General features: G+C 38.3%; 1 protein-coding gene across 10 annotated transcripts in view; it reads left to right on the forward strand.

The window, feature by feature from the left end:
* Nucleotides 1-1,354: 1,354 nt before the first annotated feature.
* gramd1ba (GRAM domain containing 1Ba) overlaps nucleotides 1,355-22,539 on the forward strand; it is a 75,817-nt gene continuing 54,632 nt past the window's right edge. For 4 of the 10 annotated variants that reach the window (XM_058411679.1, XM_058411678.1, XM_058411682.1 and 1 more), the window contains exon 1: nucleotides 18,067-18,435. Coding sequence is in view for 1 of the 10 variants with exons in the window: in XM_058411689.1 (XP_058267672.1) it covers nucleotides 1,371-1,543 (173 nt within the window). In the remaining 9 variants the exon portion in view is untranslated. Of the gene's footprint in view, nucleotides 1,544-18,066; nucleotides 18,440-22,539 lie in introns of those variants that run through there. The other 6 variants (XM_058411686.1, XM_058411687.1, XM_058411688.1 and 3 more) reach the window with 4 other exon arrangements.

Consider the following 22,539-nt stretch of genomic DNA (forward strand, 5'->3'; position numbering starts at 1 on the left):
ATAAATAAGGAATATTTTCTTATTGCTATGGTAACTGATGTTTGGTGTAATTTCATTTTAACACATTCTTACAGCTTCCTGTTCAACAAACATCCTCAGACAGTTCAGAGTCTCATTTAAGAGGCTCTCCATTTCCTATTTAATTATAACTCAGAAAAAAGCAAACACCAGATTCCAGATCAATCAGCTCTCGTTGCAAAAGCATCCGAATCTGAAAAAGCTGAAGAGATAATGCACGCTACTGATGGCACGGCATGCCAAGATACGATTTATGCAAAAAATAAATAAATAAATAAATAAATAAATCACTGCTGGCAGACGAATCATTTGGGATGCATTTTAATTGGATCAGCTAAGAGCCCATTCCTGTAATTGAGCAGATCCATTAGGCAAATGAAACACGATGCTGAAATGAAATCAGGGTTGAGATGAAAACATACACTGAAGGAGGCTTTTATATCTAACAGGAACTTGAACCGTAAAGAACCTTGCGGCTTTTGGTGGCGTGATAGGTTTCCAGAATCCTCTCAGTCTGTCTCATTACGGCCCTTATTCAAAAGCTTTTTTATTTATTTATTTTTGCTCCGATCCACAATTAGAGACACTGGATACTTGTTTCATCCTAATTCTATTGTCTGTCAGATACTAAAATCACTATGTGGCATGCGATTGGAAAATCAACAACAAGGTGAAGAAGTTATTCCAGAAATATTTTTCTATAACAGAGCATCAGGATATATTTTATTCCTCTTAAACCACTGCAGTTTTTTTTTTTGTTTATTACACAATGCCTTAATATACATCCCATTAAGTTACATTTAATTTTCTATAAGTTATTTCCTCCATTTCTCACCAAACTCTCTTTTTATTTTCCTTGTGACTTCAAGAAAAAACACAACTTGACATGTTAGTGAGTGACCGCAAAACATAAACTGGTCTCTTACAAAAGCCCTGACACTGGAGACTCCTTCTTTAACAGCTCTATGGTTTACAATTATTTTATCTTAATATAATGTCATGTGAATGTGTGTAAAAATTTTAAAAAAATCTCACAACATCCACACGGGAAAGTCTGGAAATCATGTTAAACTTTGATCGTTTACTCTTTAAACTCGATTCATCATGTTTATGGGCATGTTGGTGTCACATAATGAAACTTCTTTGCGTTTTTCTCCCCTTTTGACCCTTTTGGTCTTCCACTGTTGCTTTTTTTTTTTTCTTGCGCGCTCCGGCACACGCTCGAGGTCGCTGCTCACTTCCCGCAAGTGTCTTACCGAATGAGCGCGCGCTGTCCCGAGCTCAACTTTCCACTGTGATTTCAGGCGCGAGCTCCACGCTCGTGATTTCGTTCGCAAAACATCACTAACACCATGTCCTGCACCGGACACGGCCGGATTATCCCCCTGCTGCACGTGCAGGAGGAAGCGGAGGATGGAAACGCGCCGAAGACGGGCTCATCTTCATCCTCATTATCCTCATCATCCTCATTCTCCCGGAACAGGAGCTGCACAGCGGGCGCGAGCGCTCCCAGGAGACATCACAGGTAGGATTCCGTCCAGTTCATCCATCCATCCATCCATCCATCCACGTATAGCTAACTAACTTCAATAAGTGAGTTAAATAAATAAATAAAGTTCATGGGAAAAGTCTGCAAATATTTTATTTTTATTTTTGTTTTAATAAACTTATATTTAATGCACTTTTGTGAAATTGCATTAAGTGAAACAATGAATATTGAATTGGTTTCTTTAGATATTTATTTAATTTATTATTTTTAATGAAAAAATAGGCACAAAATATTTTTTTTTATTTATGTATGAAAATTTAGATGAAAAAAAAATACACACACACACACACACACACACACATATATATATATATATATATATATATATATATATATATATATACACTATATTGCCAAAAGTATTCGCTCATCCATCCAAATAATCAGAATCAGGTGTTCCAATCACTTCCATGGCCACAGGTGTATAAAATCAAGCACCTAGGCATGCAGACTGTTTTTACAAACATTTGTGAAAGAATGGGTCGCTCTCAGGAGCTCAGTGAATTCCAGCGTGGAACTGTGATAGGATGCCACCTGTGCAACAAATCCAGTCGTGAAATTTCCTCGCTCCTAAATATTCCACAGTCAACTGTCAGCTGTATTATAAGAACATGGAAGTGTTTGGGAACGACAGCAACTCAGCCACGAAGTGGTAGGCCACGTAAACTGACGGAGCGGGGTCAGCGGATGCTGAGGCGCATAGTGCGAAGAGGTCGCCAACTTTCTGCAGAGTCAATCGCTACAGACCTCCAAACTTCATGTGGCCTTCAGATTAGCTCAAGAACAGTGCGCAGAGAGCTTCATGGAATGGGTTTCCATGGCCGAGCAGCTGCATCCAAGCCATACATCACCAAGTGCAATGCAAAGCGTTGGATGCAGTGGTGTAAAGCACGCCGCCACTGGACTCTAGAGCAGTGGAGATGCGTTCTCTGGAGTGACGAATCGCGCTTCTCCATCTGGCAATCTGATGGACGAGTCTGGGTTTGGCGGTTGCCAGGAGAACGGTACTTGTCTGACTGCATTGTGCCAAGTGTAAAGTTTGGTGGAGGGGGGATTATGGTGTGGGGTTGTTTTTCAGGAGCTGGGCTTGGCCCCTTAGTTCCAGTGAAAGGAACTCTGAATGCTTCAGCATACCGAGACATTTTGGGCAATTCCATGCTCCCAACTTTGTGGGAACAGTTTGGAGCTGGCCCCTTCCTCTTCCAACATGACTGTGCACCAGTGCACAAAGCAAGGTCCATAAAGACATGGATGACAGAGTCTGGTGTGGATGAACTTGACTGGCCTGCACAGAGTCCTGACCTCAACCCGATAGAACACCATTGGGATGAATTAGAGCGGAGACTGAGAGCCAGGCCTTCTCGTCCAACATCAGTGTGTGACCTCACAAATGCGCTTCTGGAAGAATGGTCAAAAATTCCCATAAACACACTCCTAAACCTTGTGGACAGCCTTCCCAGAAGAGTTGAAGCTGTTACAGCTGCAAAGGGTGGACCGACGTCATATTGAACCCTATGGATTAGGAATGAGATGTCACTTAAGTTCATATGCGAGTCAAGGCAGGTGAGCGAATACTTTTGGCAATATAGTGTATATATAGTTTGTATAGAGGTTTGTGTTTTAGTGTGCATGTAACAATAAGACACCACAAAAATTTTTCCAAAAAAAGTTCAGTGAATGATCCCAAAGGCTTCTTTATATATCCTGGATATTCAGGAGCCATTTCATTTCGAATGGCTTATATACTGTATGACAACAAATTACAGCTAACAGATAAGTTATTTTCACTTTTTTACTGTATGGAAACAAATGAGGAAATAATATCCTAAACTTTTATAAAAAGAGGTTTCTACTTCAACAGCTTCTTTTTTTTATTGTTTATGCTTACACACGGTATAAAGTGTCAGTACATCACATGTGTGTGTGTGTGTGTGTGCTAGTGCTACCATTTTAAGCTGCTTTGTAAGTTTAAAGAAGTTTCCTTGTTTCCTTCTCTCACCCTGATGGCCATCAATCAGCTCATGAACCTCCTCCTCACCACATCACACCACATCACACACTCTTTGTTGACACATTGTAGGCAGTTTGTGATTAAATGACTTCGTTAGTGGTAATTACATCAAATCACACTCAGCTGAACAGGAGACACACCATGATGGCATGAAGGCTGTAATTACACTACAGAAGGATTTAATAAAGGATGAATTTAAGAAAGAAAGAAAGAAAGAAAGAAAGAAAGTATGATTCTTAAAAGTAAAGGCACCCCTCTACGGTGTCCAGGCAGCTATCAAAAGCTACTATCTGGTGTGTGGAGCCAATAAAAAGTACATTAATGTTACAATATATTCAGTATGAAACAAAGAGGAAGTCCATATATGTTCAAGGAAGGTCAGTTCTGCTTATTAATTATAGATGGATTCTTCCTAAAAAGATTTCAATGTTATTATTTGCAAACATGTTTGTGCCATGTGAGTGAGTGTGTTGAAATGAGAGGAGGACGAATGATAAATTGCTGTTCCTTTGTTCCTTTTATTAACGTGAATTTATATTTTTAATCTGAGAGAAGTAACATGGACGTCTCTACATCTAAACCTCATTTTCAAAGCAGACGACCTTCAAAGTGTCTCAACGTGCTCTTTAGGTGGAATATGATATTCCCTTGGGAACCTGTGTGTGTGTGTGTGTGTGTGTGTGTGTCCTATGGGTCATGTCAAGGTTTTTAGTCACCTACTCCGTCATTAACGATTTAGCGTCACTGTGATTGACCTTCTTGTCCTAAATGAAGTGAACACGTTTACTTTTAGCTTATCGCTTATCAGGTTCCTTTGACCCTGACGTGGAACGCTGATTCTGAAGGACGTCCAAAATCTCGCTAACGCCCCAGCAGGACTCTCAGGATTAGATTTCCTCCAGGAGTTTTTCTTGAAAGTGAAAAAAAAGCTAAGAACAATAAACAGCTTTGTCGTCTGTTTGTTTTGTTACTGAAGTCTGTTTTCGATTGTAAATATCAGTGATGTATTAAACATGGCTTCCAGCACACTACTGCTGAATCCTCCGTTCTGATTGGTCAGAAGCTGTTGATTCTTTTTTTTTCACCATCATTAATGTCCTTGTTCCACATCATTAGGTAACTCTAAATGCATAAAAATCTTGTTCTGCTGTGAGATAAATAATGGAAGATAAATGAAAAGAATATTTTATTCCTTACACAGTGTTTAAGAGGCATCAGCCAAGCACTAGAGAAGATGGATGGATGGAAGGATGGATGGATGGATGGATGGTTGGATGGATGGATGGATGGATGGATGGATGGTTGGTTGGATGGTTGGATGGATGGTTGGTTGGATGGATGGATGATTGGATGGATGGATGATTGGATGGATGGATGGATGGATGGATGGATGGATGATTGGATGGATGGATGGATGGATGGTTGGTTGGATGGATGGATGGATGATTGGATGGATGGTTGGTTGGATGGATGGTTGGTTGGATGGATGGGGATGGATGGATGGGGATGGATGGATGTTGAAGTCCCACAGTGCATTGCAGTAGGGCAGTGTTCTAGTCAGTGAAAAGGTTAAGAAGATATATTTTTCTTTTCTTTTCTTTTCCTTCCTTTTTCTTTTCTTTTCTTTTCTTTTCTTTTTGCCCATAGAGTTTGGTTGAGTTGACCACTGCATCCTGCTGTAGTTTATTTATTATAATGCTGAAATATTTCTGTAAAGATTGAATTACGCTGCAGCACTACATATCAGGATTTTACCATGTTTTCCTGCAGAAAGCAGTCAAACTCAGATAAATACGGAGCATTAGCCGTGTAATAGCATCCACTCCTGATATTTCGTTAGTCGCAGTTCAGTGAAGTTCATTTTCGGAGCTCAGGCAGAGAGACGGATCCGCTGAGCTCCAGTAATAAACGCTGTGCTCGCGCAGTGTAGTGAGGAAGTCTGTAAAATTGTCTACAAATCTTTTTAATAGAATCACACTGAAGCCACGAAACACAGAATCATTCCTCTGATTTACTCTTAAACTGGTAAACCCACCAAAATCCCTCTATCTTTCGGTTTAGATAAAACTTTTTTATTAAAAATACTGTGGAGATCGTGTGTGAGGGAAGAAACGCAGAGCACTGTGTTTTATTACAAAACACACACAAGTGAGAAACACACACACACACACACACCCTGCAGCACGTTACAATCTCAGACATTATTCTGTGTGTGTGTGTGTCTTGTTTTGACCTCCAGAAGTTCGGTGTAGCAAAAATTAGATTCACATCATGCTCTGTAAAGTTTTTCTTCATTTCTGCCTTTTACAAAAACCTTCATATTTCCTCAAATATTTCCTTCATATTTCCTCAAATATTATATGCACAAAATATTTCCTGTTTCAAAGACAAGACATTTATTTATCTTTCTCTTTCCATGAGTCCATGAATTCCTAATTTATCCTAAGTTTTAATTTCTACAAACACTGTGAAACTTCTTTATAACTTAGATTTCCTACTCCACCACACTTCCTGTTTCCTCTTTCACAAGGAACTGCTACATGAAAAACCAGTTAACTTTCTCCTTCCTGTTACATTTCCTGCTCTATTTCCTGTTTGAGAAAACTTCCAGTTTGTTCTCTGTAAAGCATTCTATTACTTCCACTAGGAAGTAATATATAAAAGACTGGTTATATTTCCCTGTAAACCTTTCTCTTGCACTTCCTTTTCCACAAGTTATATTTCCTGCCTCACCATGAAGCATGACAGACTTCCTGTGACCTTTTGCTTTGCGCTGAAATATTATTCACTGTTAAAGAAAATGTCAGTTCCTGTTTTTCTCATTCTCTTTTCACTGTATTATTTTAAGTCAGAACTAAGTCAGTTTCTTTCACTAGGATGAAAATTTCTGCTGGGTTTCCTTTTATAATCCTGCTTAGATTAGTGGTGACTAATCACCCACATCTTCAAATCTGATTCCAAGAACATCACTCTGTTTATCACTCTGGATGATGGATGACGTTTGACTGTAAAAGATGTGGCGCACACGTGTTTGGTGCTTTTGGATATTTTTATTGGCGCAGATTCCAAACTCTGTTAGAAACTTGTTTGTAGCTGCATTCAGCTAAAACAATTTCCTGTTCTACAGAACTTCCTGTCATATGTCACATGATGTTGCTTGTTTCTCTCGATCTGTCTCTGAGCGATTGAATATAAGGGATTGTGAGCACAAGCGGTGTCTGTATTTGCCCTTTAATAGTCAATTCAGAGAGATGACAGCATTCAGCACCTTGGACAGCAGCTTCCTAAACAGTATCCAGATGTGTGCAGCTGTGGAGTTTCTGCACTCCAATCAGATGTCAGGCTTTTAGCCAAAAGGTAAAACTGTGCTCAGCTACTGTAATGGTACATTTCTAAAAAATATCTACTACATCGCCTATAATCTTTTTTTAAATTCTTTGATTAAAAAAGTTTTAATTTTCTTTTAAAAAATTATAAAAAAATAATAACTTTTTTGCTCCTCATTACACACTACATCGGAAATTCTTGTATTAATTTTTAAAGGATTTTCTTTCTGTAGCTCTGCCACATGAGGGCAGACTTGACACACGCATGTACACACACACACAAACACACACACACACACACACACATACACACACACACACACAGTAAAACACACACTGCAGAGACACTTTGAGGTAGAGACACAATAGTTCATCAATCAATCAATAAGTAAGTATTCATTGTTTTTTGTAAAAAAAATTTATTAATTTTTTTTATTACTTTTAAATGAAATAAATTAAAATAAAACAGAAATTACATTTCCCATTTTTAATGTTTACACTATATTTCCAAAAGTTTTGCGATGTCTGCCTTGACATGCACGTGAACTTTACTGACATCCCATTCTGAATCCGTAGGGTTTAATATGGAGTCGGCTCACTCTTTGCAGCTATAACAGCTTCAACTCTTCTGGGAAGGCTTTCTACAAGGTTTAGAAGTGTGTTTATGCTGTAATTCATCCCAAAGCTGTTCTGTCAGGTTGAGATCAGGCCAGTCAAGTTCCTCCACGTCAAACTCACTCATCCATGTCTTTATGGACCTTGCTTTGAGCACTGGTGTGCAGTCATGTTGGAACAGGAAGGAGTCATCCCCAAACTGTTCCCACAAAGTTAGGAGCATGAAATTATCCAAAATGTCTCGGTATGCTGAAGCATTAAGAATTCCTTTCACTGGACCTAAGGGGCCGAGCCCAACCCCTGAAAAACAACCCCACATCATAATCCCCCCTTCACCAAACTTTACACTTTTCACAATGCAGTCAGGCAAGTAATGTTCTTCTGGCAACCACCAAACCCAGACATGTTCATTGGATTGCCAGACAGAAAAGCCTGATTGGTCACTCCAAAGAACACATCTCCGCTGCTCTAGATTCCAGTGGCAGCGTGCTTTACACCACTGCATCTGACACTTTGCATTGCACTTCCAAGTTCATGTAAAACTTGGATGCAGCTGCTCGGCTATAAAAACCTATTCCATGAAGCTCTCTATGCATTGTTCATGAGCTAATCTGAAGGCCACACGAAGTTTGGAGGTCTGTAGATTCTGACTCTGCAGAAAGTTGGCGATTTCTGCGCACTGTGCGCCTCAGCATGTGCTGACCACGCTCTGTGATTTTACGTGGCCTACCACTTCAAGGCTGAGTTGCTGTTGTTCCCACTTGCTTCCACTTTGTTATAATACCACTAACAGTTGACTGTGGAATATTTAGTAGTGAACATATTTTATGAATGGACTTATTGCACCGTTGGCAACCTATCATGCTTGAATTCACTGAGCTCCTGAGAGCTACTCATTCTTCCACAAATGTTTGTAGAAGCAGTCTGCATGCCAAGGTGCTGGATTTTGTCTTTAAAATAGTCTCCAGAAGAAACATTTAAGAATTAAACCTGATCAGCTTCATTTCCAGTTGATACTATAATTCCGGCCGGTTTATTTTTAGCCAGTTATTGTTAGAGGGTTGTATGGAATAGCAGAATTGGATGATGTTACGAATATCAGTTTCCTGTTCATGTATTTCCTTCAACTCTCAACAAAGAAATGCATTTCAGGTCCTTTGTTTAAAAGTTTTTTATTGTTTACAATGTTATTCCGATATCATTAAAAACATGGAAGTTTTTCCTCAGTTCTTCTTCCCTAGAAGAACATCGTTATAGACAGTGAGTCTTTTTCCCTCGTAGATTCTGTCAAAATATCTCTTTCATCTTTACTGACTCACATAGTAGGAGGATAGAAAGAGAAAAGATTTGATCATAAGATGAGTAATAAACATGATTCCAGAGTGTGTGTGTGTGTGTGTGTGTGTGTGTGTGTGTGTGACTGTCACTTTGCCTGAAGGCATTTCTTTGTACTTCAGCGGCATGACTCAGAGACAGGAAGTGACCGTCCTCAGACAATAAGCTCACACAAACATAAAACATTTTGAGTTTTGATAATAATCATTATTATTATTATTATTAGACAGATATTAGGCTGTTTTTGCGCAGGGTTGTGTAACACTCCCACACTGTGCCCTGGACTCACTCTGAGGTTCTCTGACGGTTCTCTGTGGAATTTTTGCCTGAAGGACTTAAGAGGGTTAGAAGATTTCTTTTTTTATTTTATTTATTTATTTATTTATTTTTAAATATTTTGGAAATCAGTGGCAGGAGCAGTATCCATTTTTCTCGCTGTTATATTGTATTTGTTGGGATTTTATTATTATTTTTAAATATCATGCAGGTTTATCCTCCAACAGGTCAAGACAAGAATAGATTTTTATTGTGAGACCAGATTTTAAAAAAATGTTACAGAAACGCAAAGAATGTGTGAAGAGGTGCTGCAGGGGGAGAATATAATTGAATATATATTAATATAACTGAGTGAATGTTTAAGTTTATTTACTGATTAATTGCCTCTTGTTGAGACTCTTAGTGTGTGTGTGTGTGTGTGTGTGTGTATTTGTTGTTGGGATGTATTAGCTGACTTTGATCCACCTGAATAAAGCACTTATTGAAGAATTATTTATTTGTTTGTTTTATTATTTATGTATCTATGACTATTATTTGTTTATTCATTTGTTTGTTTTAATTTTTTTCCATTGTTTGTTTTCCTGTTTGGTTCTTCCTCTAAGGGACCAGGAGCCAGCTCCAAAAGGGTGTCGCCAGATCTGAAAGGGTGTGGCTATATTCCAATGGGTGTGGCCAGATCCAAATTGGTGTGTATAGCTCTAAACTCTAAATGGATATGTATAGCCATAAATGGGCATGGCTAGCTCTTAATGGATAAGGCTGTCAAATGGGTGTGGCTGACTCTAAATGGATAGGGATAGCTCCAAATAGGCTTGGCTAGCTTTAAATGGGTTACATATGGGAGTGGTTAGGATTAGGATTAGGGTTAGGGACGGCAGCCCATAGAATCATCCACTACTGAGACGTGCTAACTCATTCACATTTTAGCCCATTTGTAGCTAACATGTGAATGTTAGCTCCAAACATTCATTTAAACTAGCCCCACCCATTTGTAGCTGGATCCGGGCTGCAGAGGAACCATACAACAGAGAGTTTGTCGTTCAAAGTGGAACCATTTTATGAAGCTAAGAACCTTTAAATGTACAAAGAACCTCTTGAAGAACCATAACCATCACCCTAGTAGTTATAGTGTTGATGTAGTTTCATAAACCTCTTGTGATTTCTTGAATCTTGAATTTAATTCCGTTCTTACTTTACAGTGGGTTTTTTTTTTTTTTTTTACACTTTCCAGGTTTGTGGCTGGAATTGTTGTGATTTAGGACATTACCTCAGAAGAGAAGGATGAGGAAAATCATGAGCTGGATCATGGAGGCAGAAAGACACCATGTCATGTGACATGATATTTTTTTCCTCAGGATGCAGGATGCTGTCGTATCACATCAGCTAGCAGAAGCCTGGATGTCTCTGAGTGTTTGAGGACAGCAGTAGAAAACACTGCACAGGATGATTTACTGGGAGCAGAAAAGCAGGAGACAAGCTGAACAATCTCGCTCTGGAATTCAGTCAGAACAAGACAGCTAGCCTAAACTCTGACCCTGGAGACTCCTTCCAAATTAAAATCAAATTCAAATTTTATTGGTCACATACGAAATCATACATTAAAAATTTAAAGTGTGGACATGAAAAATAGGGGATTAATTAAGTAGGGAAAATTAAATGGTAGAAATCACAAATGAAAATAACTTGAAAGTCAAGTGTCAGATAGGCAAATATATGTCTATGTATGTATATATATATATATATATATATGTATATAATATATATATATATATATATATATATATATGTAGTGTCAATATAGCAGTAAATATTATAAATAATGAAAAATAAAATAAAAATAATAATAATAAAAAACTAAATATAAAAAAAACAAATATAAAAACAAAAATATAATACAGTACAGTATAGTATGTTTATAGTATATGTGAAAAATAGAACAATATGAATAAATATATGTGTAGACTATAATATATAGAAGGTGCAGTATATGCATACATGTAGATAAAAAGGTCAACTTTGAAATGGTGTGGCAAATGAATACAGTATGTACAGTGTGCATATGTAAGATAATATATAAATATATTTGTAGATTTATATATATAAGGCAAATATAAATGTCCAGGGAGTAAAGTGTCAGTGCAGTGTGCACACAAAGATGTACAGAAAAGATGTACAGTGAGAGACTTCCATAAATATTAAATAAACTTAATTTATTTAAGTTTATTTAATATTTATGGAATTTATTATTAAATAATCTTCCTACAGAAAACCTACTACAATAATTACACATAGTTTATCTAATCCCTAGTCCACCGTGCACATCGCTGCAGACAAGCTGTTACTATAGTAACAAAATTAAATTAAGAAAGATGAAGAAATATGACAGATTGTAATAAAAAATGTCACTCATATTTACTGTTAGGAAGGAACACGTCAGAGCGGAGGTACAGCGGATCAAGGGGGATTGCGCTGCAGTAGCCCACTCATTACAAGCCGGGAAAAGTGTGTGTGTGTAATGTATGCTGCACTCTCAGTTTATTTTAAATGTAAGTTGGCAAATGTATGAAAAGAGCAACGCAGGCAATAGAAGAATTTCACAATTAAAACACAGAAGGAGAAAAAAATGCAAAAAGAGCGAGAGGAAATTAACGCTATAGGAAAACCAGCATGGAAAAACATGGCAGAGAAAAAACAAGAACAAGAACAGTGCAGGGGAAAAAAAGCAGGAGGGGAAAGAGGAAGTAGGAAAATGAAGCTGGAATAACAAAAATGAAATAAAATGAAATGAAATAAAATAAAATAGCAGGAGGGGAAAGAGGGAGCAGGAAATAACAGCCAGATTAACAAAAATAAAATAAAATATTATTGTATTTTATTATTTGTAAAATTAATAATAAGATTATATTTAAAATAAGTATTTAAGATAAAATCGTAACAATAAATTGCATAGAACAATGCATTGTAGCTGAGGGTAAAATAAAAAAATAATAAAAATAAAATGGAATAAAATAAGTGAAAATTAAACAAAATTAAAAAAAAAAAGCAAGCAGAGCAGTAAAAAAAACAAACAAAAAACATAGCAAGGAACAGAGTGTTATGGGGGAGATTAAGAGAGAAACACACCAGGAAGTTATTGAGGATGTATATATATTTCAATATGCTGGAATAATGTCTAATATATTTCTGTATGTCTGTTTCTGAGTTTCTGTGTTTATAAATAATGCGGAGTACATTTTTTAATTTTAGTGAGAGCAGTGATCTTCACGGCCTCTCACCGAGGATTATCTGAGTGATGTGCACAGAATGGATGAGTGTAGGGTGTAAAAATATTACATTTGTTGACGTAAATGAACCCGGGGTTTAATCGATATCAGATTTGACAATGTGATGAAGTTTATCTTGTGAATGAACCTCCACGAACATCCGCTGCTGTCATATTCGCGCTAATGGAAGTAGCTGATGTTTTTTACTTGTCCAAGCTGTCGTCCTTCCCCAGTGGAGAATAGACGGCCAATTAGAGAAATTTTCCCACTAATCAGTGAAGCAGCCATTGTGTGAACTGATGTCAAATCCCTGTTGAAGAATGTGGCAGGAGTCTCGCTTGGGAAGCTTTAAAGTGTCGCTTCTCTTCTGGTATTTCAGTATCTGTGTGTGTGTGTGTGTGTGTGTGTGTGTGTGTATGTGTGTGTGTGTTAACAGCAGTTATGGTGCTAAATTTAGCTCACTTTGCCTCTTGGGGCCTGACGGTGAAAACTGGGTGAACCGAATCACAAACACGTTTAGCTGCTGCAGGGAGGAAATGGATTACGTTGCTGCTCTTGCACATCGTTTCAATTCCCCAAAAAAATGGAAAAATGGGAAAAAAAATGCCTCATGGGCATGTCAATGCTCCATAATTTCATTTCAGAATTGATCTTTGGCATTGAGTCTAACAGATTTAAGCTAGAGTGTAAAGTTTGATCATCAGCAAAGACAAACACAAATGATATATCTAGCTACTTGACAAATAAGTACAATAAATGTCCAAATATATGCACTATTTAAAGACTGAAATGCTTGTTTCTGGAACTGAGAGTGTGTAGCATGGAAGCTTGTGTCTGTCAACCGAGCCATCAGAGCATACACCTATCCTTATTTAATGGAAATACACTTAATATAATTTGTGGAAATCTGTCAAAAAAAGACAAAAAAAACCCCCCTCAAAATATGTATCTAAGGTTTGAGGCATGGCAGATTTTTTAAAAGCAAAATGACATTTATTTCAGTGAAACCTGTCATACCCAGCAATTTAAGTTTTGTTTCCTGAGTGAAACTGGCTCTCTGATTCACATGGGAATTTACATCGTTAACCAGCGCCTTGTGGTTCCCAAACTTTTTGAAAGCACGGCACCCCTTTGTAGTGTCTTTTTTTCCACGGCACCCCAACTCAATTAAACTAAATGTTCATGTGTACACACCAGTGGTTCATGCGTACACACCAGTGGTTCATGCGTACACACCAGTGGTTCATGCGTACACACCAGTGGTTCATGCGTACACACCAGTGGTTCATGCGTACACACCAGTGGTTCATGCGTACACACCAGTGGTGGGCGGTCAGGGCCAGCAAGGCCTTCTCTGCTGGCCTAAACAGCAGTGATCTGAATCACTGACTTGCATTTTAATATATTTAATATATTTTTCCATGAATGTGTATCAGATTATTCCCAATAGTCTATTCTCTACATTTCATAGCTTTTCTCTCGGTTGCGCTGCTTTCAGTAGTGTATATTTATGATAAGAGTATTTATCCAATCATATTTTAGCCAGTGTCTGACATCATGTGTTCCCAGAGTGAAAATCTGCCTTAAGGCCTTTAGAATCAATAATGCAGGCGCCTGTAGCTTAAAATAAGTGGCAATGAAATTGTTACATTAACCAATCAGATTTCGAGCTGGTGTCACTGGGGCCATCTAGCAGGCATACGATTACATCAGCAATTTCCCGTCCTTTGATTGGATAATTTGAGTAGTCAGAGGCAGCAACCCGCCCATATACATTGTTTCTATATGCTCTGCGTCTCTTTTCGGATGCTGCGTCCTCCGGCGATTGCAGTTTGCTGCATACGCCATCAAGAATGTCTTTTTTGAGAAAAGTAACTGTAATAAAATGGACTATTCCTTGTGAGGTGTGAAATACTGTAGACTAATTTACTTTTTTACTTTACAATTTAACGGTTGATTAGTATCTATTGCCGTGGCGTCCAGGGGCGATTCTAGAATTTTCATTTAAGGTGGGCTCAGCCCCCAATGAGGGTATAATAGTAAAAAATAAATAAATGAATAAATAAAATAAAATAAAATAAAATAAAATAAAATAAAATAAAATAAAATAAAATAAAATAAAATAAAATAAAACTTATTGCAGCATTCCACTGTATTGCATAGATGTGTATAACATTTGAATACTAAACAAGCCAAATATGATTCTTCCTGATCACACACACACACACATTTGTCCTCTGATGCTCGCTCTGCGACGCTGCGGTCTGCGTATTGATAAACACACTGAAAGACGGAGAGGAGCCGAAAGTCTGCCGCCGTTTTCATATGAAATTTAAAGGGGACTGAGGCGATTACGAATTTGTGTAGAGTCTATGGAGAATCGCAGAATTTTAGGAGGGCTGAGAAGAAAATGGCCTAGCGACGCCCATGGTGGTGTCATAATGATGGTATAGAGGTGGATTAATTCAGGAAGGGCACCAGTGAAGGCCTAGGTGTGAAATGCATGGCCCGCCACTGATAAATACATATATAAAATTAAATCCAGATGAACAAAGAACAAATGAAGCATAAACAGTGGCATGAATTTATTATGAATGCATCAAAACAGACATAATATAAGGTGAAACAGCCCATTTAAATGAACTATCTGGCTTTTACAACTGGATGACGCATGTCAACAGGCTGATTTGAACCATTTACTGTATGTGGGAATCAATGGAACAAAACGCATTTAAAGATTTACTTAACTCTTTAAATAATAATAAACAACTCAAATTTATTTTTTCTTTGGTTTCTCATTAAAACCCAATGCTTTCTTCAAACCTGACCTTATAACTTAAATGAAACTAAAATATCTGTACATGGAACTGCGGGCATTTTAATGGGATACATGTGCTTGCTTTTGCGAGCACAGTCTCTTGACATGGGGGAAGATTGAGGATAGTGCAACTCATAGATCGTGCTTCACTGACAGGTGCTGACTTTTTTGTTTTTCACGTATGCCAGGGATGAGAACGCTAGCTCACACAAGTAAGAAGTTGAAAACAGCAACAGCACATTGACAGCGCATTCTGAGATAGATGGGTATTCGTGTCCCACATGCAGCCAAAATTCATCTGAAGATATGACTCCAAATTTTCATTTTAAACTGCGATCCATACGGTGTTCCACCAGTTCTTATTGCGCTTTGATTGGCAACATCACGGATCCAGTCAAAGTTTTCATTAACAGCTGGGAAGTAATATTCAAACCTTTTCTGGACTTACAAGCGGGTCCTCTGCTGTTTCGGGAAACATGTCAAAGTTCCTCTATAGGAAGCTCATCCATGTCTTTATGGACCTTGCCTTGTGCACTGATGTGCAGTCATGTTGGTAAGCCAAAATGTCTTGGTATGCTGAAGCATTAAGAGTTCCTTTCACTGGAACTAAGGGGCGAAGTCCAACATCTGAATTCAATGATTTGGAGAGGTGTCCCAAAACTTTTGGCAATATAGTGTATAGTAGAGTTCATGTATCTGTTCTTATGTAAACAGGTTAATGTGCCCACACAGTGAGGTGTCAGCTCGTGATTGCTAGATTTTTCTCAAATTATACATTTTTAAGCTGAGCACACTTTGCTCTTTTACACACACAGGCTGTGAACACGTCCAGCATGCAAATGAAGATTATTTTGCCCTTGTCATGATGGCAGGGGTGACATCTGTTCTAACATGGTGGATGTGGGAATGATCATGTGATTCTCCAAAGAGCACCTTGAGCACACTGTCATAGAATTATAACTAATTATGTATCATTAAGGCTAATTCGGTGTACATTTCTCTTAATTCTCATATAATCTGTCAAAGAAATATGTACCTCAAGTTTGAGGTTGAGGTTGCAGCAAAATACGATAAGCAGCATGACATTTATTTTGAATGAACCTGTTTTTCATTTGAGATTTCTGCAGGAACGTTTTGCATAATTATTCGATTTCATCTAGTTATAAATGAATAAAATCACGAGCTAGATTTTATTTTTCATGTATTCTTCCACACAATCTTCTTAGTAAAAAAATTAATTAGCCAGACAGAATTTTTGCAGCTTTTTTGTTGTTATAGTAATGTTAATTAACATAGTGAGAGTAATAATGTAATTGTAAAGCAAATCTTTATTAGTTTTATTAGTAGATGTTTTTAAAAATAAAAAAAGATTGTTTGTGGAATGTTATGCCTTTTTAGAATGCCAAGCAATACACTTTTGTGTCTCAGTCCCACGTCTTGTCTCATACATTTTTCAAGCTCGAGGGATAAGATACTGGAATATAAAACTAAAACAGAGAGAGACAGTTTGATCCCTCAGGCTGTGACTGTGCTTTAATAACACGCTGCGCAAATCACTTTAGAGCTAACGCTAACCTTATACTGCTGCACTCCAGCACCACACTTTTAATAACTATTATTATTCACACTCCAGTGTGATTATTCTCAGCAGTTCAGTATGCTAATGGCTCTGCCTCATGTACATTCAATGGAACTGCATGAGTCACTGATGTACCGTATACAGTTCTCTGAAAAAGTTTTCACCCCCCCCACTGCTTTGCAGGTGAAAAAAAAGGAAATTGTGCCACAAAGCCTACAGAAAGGTATATAAAATGCTTGGATGTGGTTAAAAGTCTTGGCCCCCTTCAGCTTTGGGGGGCAGTACAGTAGACTGGGAACATCCGAAAACAGCTAAGATGATACGAAAGAGTTTTTTGTATGAACTCATTTTACAGTATTTGATTAGATTATTTAACTTTTAGACACTTTATAGGAGTAAAATTACTGATCATACAGGCAACCCTTTACCACATCTGTCTATGGAAAAGGATCACCATTTTACAAATATTAATTTGGTATTGGACCATACTTTTTTTGTATGTGTGTGAATTTTTATTCTGCTCAACAATCCAAAAAAGCTCAAGGCTCCGTACACTGTGCAGTATTACTCTCCATCCATGCCAAATTGATCCCGTTGCAACCCAAAGATCCACAATGTCCCAAACAGCCTGACAGCTTGAATCCTGTCCAGCTGAACACTAGTGTATGTCTGAGGTAAACTGAAGCATATGTCCGATCTAAAGCACACAGCTTTGGAGGCACTCGTCAGCCGGTTTCGAGCGAACATGGCACGGGGATATATTTGGCTCCACATTTGTTTAGTCGTATAAGAAAACAAGTTTGAGCTTCCTCTTTTTAGAGCGCAGCCAGTCACTGTGCTCAGAGACAGATACAGCAATGAAAACAAGAAAGCAGAAAGAGAAGAAGAGAAAGCGGAAGAGAGGTAGAGGGATGGAGAGAGACAGAATGGGAGTATGATGGAGGGAGAGAAATAGAGGTTGAGAAATGACATGAGGGGGAATTGTAAGTATGGATTAGAGCAACAGAGAGAGATAGAGAAACTGGGAAGGATGAGGAAGGGTAAATTGCAAGAGACAGCAAAAAAGAGAGACAGAGAGAAAGAGAGAGAGTGAGAGAGAGGAGGGTAAGTAGACTTGAAGAAAATTGTGAGTGTGGGCAAGAGAGAGAGAGAGAGAGAGAGAGAGAGAGAGAGAGAGAGAAAGTGAGAGAGAGAGCGGGACTAAAGGAGGGAGGGGTATATGGTAAGGGACAACAAAAGAGGCTGGGATGGAGAGAGAGAGAGAGAGAGAGAGAGAGAGAGAGAGGGATGTATAATGTGAGTGTGAGCAAGAGAAAAGGCAACAGAGGAAGAAAGAGAGACTGAACAGGACCATGTAGGAGAGGAGATGGTGCAAATGCGATGCTATAGGTGTCCTCTGATCATAAGCGAGCACAGATCTCATCGTTACTGATTAATGTGAAGGCAGCGGGACTGACAGAGAAACAAAAAGAGAGAGAGAGGGGGAGAGAGAGAGAGAGAGAGAGAGAGAGAGAAAGCGTCCACATGACTGTACAGACGGAGCAATTCTCAGCACAGAGGTAACGCACGAGACGAAGGTGAATGTTGGAATTAGAGCAGGAACAACGACGTTGGTGCAGATGCTGATTTACACATCAAGGACAATGTTGGTAAAGTTCATGCTTTGTGTTTGTGTGTGTATGTGTCTGTGCATGAGTGTGTGTGTGTGTGTGTGCATGTATGTGTTCTATGACTTTTAAATCAGTGTTAAAGGAATTATTCAACCAGAAATGAAATGTAAACCAGTTATATCAAATACACTTTGGTTTGTTTAGATTTGTGCTGGAGCTTCAAAGCTAATGTTGCTAACAAGTACTGACTCTGATGCTGGTGCCCAGTGATGCCAAACAAAGTGAACAATTTTACATCCTTTTGTCCTTGTTTATGGACCAACACATCACCGAGTCTGTTTTAGACATTGAAGAACTCTACAAAGCTGATCTGTGGAAACGTAACACCTTTTGAGTACACCATGCTAAATTGGAGACTATACAGTTCTACTTGTTGGCTACAATAGCGTTAGATTCTAGACAACAAACGAAAATGTTTTGGCTACATCTGGGGTAACGGAGTAAATATTATTTTCGGACAAGATTTTAAACTGGATGCAACAGCTCATCCATTGCTTTGGAGTACAAACATTTAATGATTGACATATAAAGTGTACAATGTTATTTTTAACAAAGACATGGACTTTAGATTAATTTTAGATGTAGATGGTGTGTATTGCAAGCATGTTATGGTGGAGGTCGTAAGGAAGTAAGTGCTTGAAGGAGGGGCTACACCTTGACTGGGATGTTAGTCAATCACAAGGCACCACACAGGCACTCACATGCTCAACCACGCCTAGAGTATCCAATCCACCTATTGACTGTTTTATCGGAAACCAGAGGAAGCCAGAATAGATGCTGGGAGAACATACGAAAGTCTGCACTGGCAGTAACCTGAGCTCAGGATTGAACCTGGGGCTGTGAGGCTGCACTACCATGATGCCCTTGAGACTTTAATGATCAACAAAACTACAGTTAATCTAGCACACACAAGAGGTCTTTAAACCATATAACAGTTTCTAATATCTTAAATATTTCTAATCAGGGTGGTGTGGTGGCACAGTGGGTAGCCTTGCTGCATTATAGCTCCACACTCCTTAGTTTGATCCTGAGCTCAGGTTACTGATGTTTTACATGTTCTCCCAATTGGTTTGTGGACTTCCTCCAAGTTCTCCAGTTTCACCCACTTTTTTTAAAAAGATGCAGGATGGTGGATCGGCTACCCAAGGTGTGAATTAGCATGTGAATGTGAATATGTGATGGTCTAGCATCTCATCCAGGGAGTATTCTCCCACATTGTCCCTGGTGTTTGCTGGATTGGCTATAGATCCACCACAGTTCTGCCCCAGATAATGGCAATCAAAACAATCAGATCCCAAGGGTTAAGCATGGACATGGTCAAAGGTATAGTATATGCCAACTTTTCAAAGCCGTGCTACAAAGCAAGGGCAGTTTTTTCAAAACGGAACAGAAAGTTGGAAGTGGAAACAAGGTGCTTGGCAGCAGGTGAATTTGAAAAACAAGATACACCTAACAGTATATGGCATTTTGGTGATTACAGAGCAACAACAGGTTATACTTCTATAGAAAAGGAGATCGTCAGGACAGGGCTGAAAATCCATAGAGCGGGGGAATATTCAGGAGGTACCTACCCTGCATTCAGACTAGCAAGTGGCAAATATCTGGTAACGGTGTTACTGCCAATGGCAAGGGTTACCACTGTTGCTTGTGTGTGTGGCCTGTTTGGTTTCTTTAAGAGATGGTAGTAGATTTGTGTAATTTGACAGTTCTGACCTTATAACCTTAAACCACAACTTATACACCATTTGCTCCTAACTCTTTGGAGACTCTTCATAGTCAAGTGCTAATGAAAAAGGCATATTCATAATAAACCATTCTGACCAATCAGATTCAAGAATTTGCACCAGTGTTAGAAATTATGCTATGAGGTTTGCACCTGTACACATCTTCATAACTGCCCATTCATAGATTTGTGATACACAATGTCTTTATTGCGTTCATGTTTCATTTAGATGGAAATGAAAATAACAGCCTAAGACTCTCTAGCTGCATGTAAATCCCCAAAAGACCTTTAATGATGGTTCTCCATCTGCTGTACAGTGCAATGCTGATGTCGCTCCCCTCTTCATCTCGCACATTAATTGGTCTCACACAGAGAGCGATTTTCAGTGTGTGTAATTGCCTTTATGAGTCCGTGTTCTCACATTGCTGTCCATTTTGATCACTGATTCTTCACTCCTAAGGGATTTGCTGCTGGCATAATATTTGGATGATTAAAAAAATATAAAAAAGACGAGTAATATGTAATAAGTTACAGTGATGTGTACACTGGCACTCATTTAGCAAGCAAGAAATTTGGTATGACCCAGTTCTTAATGAACCTTCTTTCTTCCATCTTACTATCCCTCTTTAGGGAGACCTCATTATTGCTCTAGTATCTTCTTTTGGGTTAAATGGATCAAGTTAAATGCTCTTTACAGAAGTGGTGCTTCGATTTGCCACCTAATATTACTGCTCATAGACAGGAAGTAAGAGCAGGAATGCAAAGATATGTAGAGGAACAAATACTGTAAGGTTTGCATGAGAATCAAAGGCAAAAGGAAGGCTGTACAAATTATTACATGCAGGGTTAAAGACACCTTTTAGCACTTAATTACATTTATATCCATATTGCTTGAAGCTTGAAAGCACAGAAGTGTGAATTAACTGAAAAGGCTCAGTGTTAAAGTTTTTGGTTTCTGGTTGCCTTGGTATCCAGGTACCATCTAACAGGTACCACAGCTGCCTCCATCTCCATGAATGGGATTATTCTTGCAGCTTGGATCGATGTGTTATATGTGTAATTAATTAGACCACATCACTGATGAATTCTTGATTCTGATTGGTCAGAGGGGGTTGATTAAATGTCTATAACAGCAGCTGTAACAGATTCAAATGACATTTATATTAATCTCGTATTAACGGGGACTTGATGTGACAGATGTTCTAGATAAATTTGTTTAGAAATGATGTAGGAAGAGTCTCAACAACTTGTAACACTTTGTGGCTGCTGTTAAAGGCATGAGGTGCTGTTTGGATTGTGGGCGGGGCTTCTGAGTCTTGCTCTTTTTTGCTTTAATCGTCACTGTCATTAAAAATGAATAACTTCCCACTATTTTGTCACATTGTGTCACTGCTATTGTGAACGCACAATAAATAAATCAAAGCTGAAAAGACTGCAATTGAAAGAAATCTTTTCTAACAAGCTTGTCATCGTCCCTGACATAACACGCACTGACAGAGATTTCCAGAACGCTGCACATTGTTCATTGTAGGTTATCAGGCATTCTCTCATATGGTACATGTTTGATTTCTTTATTTATTTATCTCCAAAATCCCAAAGCATCTTGATTTGGAAGCCATTTTATTTCATCAACCAGCTTGCAAAGCTAGAACATATTTTCCAGTCTGGACTAATTTCTTATTCACTCTTTCTATTTACAGTGCATATTTTATTCAGCAGTAGTGCTGGTAAATCAAGCTAAATAAGAAGCAAGGAAAGAACTCAATAAGAGCAGGAGTTATTTTGCTGTAACGGTTTGTGACCTTAAAGAGCAATGAGTGGCAGTGTAGAAAGCTGGAACGAATGAAGTAGAATCATTTCTAGTAATTCAATTTGATTCGACGTGATTTGATTCAGCCAAGTGGTCTCAGGAGAACATTGCGGGAGAACCTGTGCCAGGTGGGAATTGGGGAAGGATTTGTGTAATCCAGCACGATGATGGATTTTTACATTATCATTGATGTCTTCAGATTATGGCTGGGGGGAAAGGAATAATTCACAGCCACGTGATGTCACTTTCTTTATTCCACTGGACATGCAACAATTATTCAGTAATAAATCAGTTGCATCTTTAATTTTTGAAGCTTTTGTGCAGAATAAACACTGAAGGTCATGCAGTTATAGAAAAGAATGAGTTATTATTCCTCATGCACCACAGCGAATTTTATCTTTATCTCTTAACGCCAAGTGTCATTGGCTACATCAAAACAAATCCATAATACGTCTGATTGCGTCCATTAATTTTTGTTAATCAGTACAGTAATAACATGCACTATGAGAATTTTGAGTGTTAAGGCACAAATGAAACTGACCACCA

This window comes from Hemibagrus wyckioides, linkage group LG16, assembly GCF_019097595.1.
Source record: "Hemibagrus wyckioides isolate EC202008001 linkage group LG16, SWU_Hwy_1.0, whole genome shotgun sequence".
In the NCBI taxonomy this organism is placed as follows: domain Eukaryota; kingdom Metazoa; phylum Chordata; class Actinopteri; order Siluriformes; family Bagridae; genus Hemibagrus; species Hemibagrus wyckioides.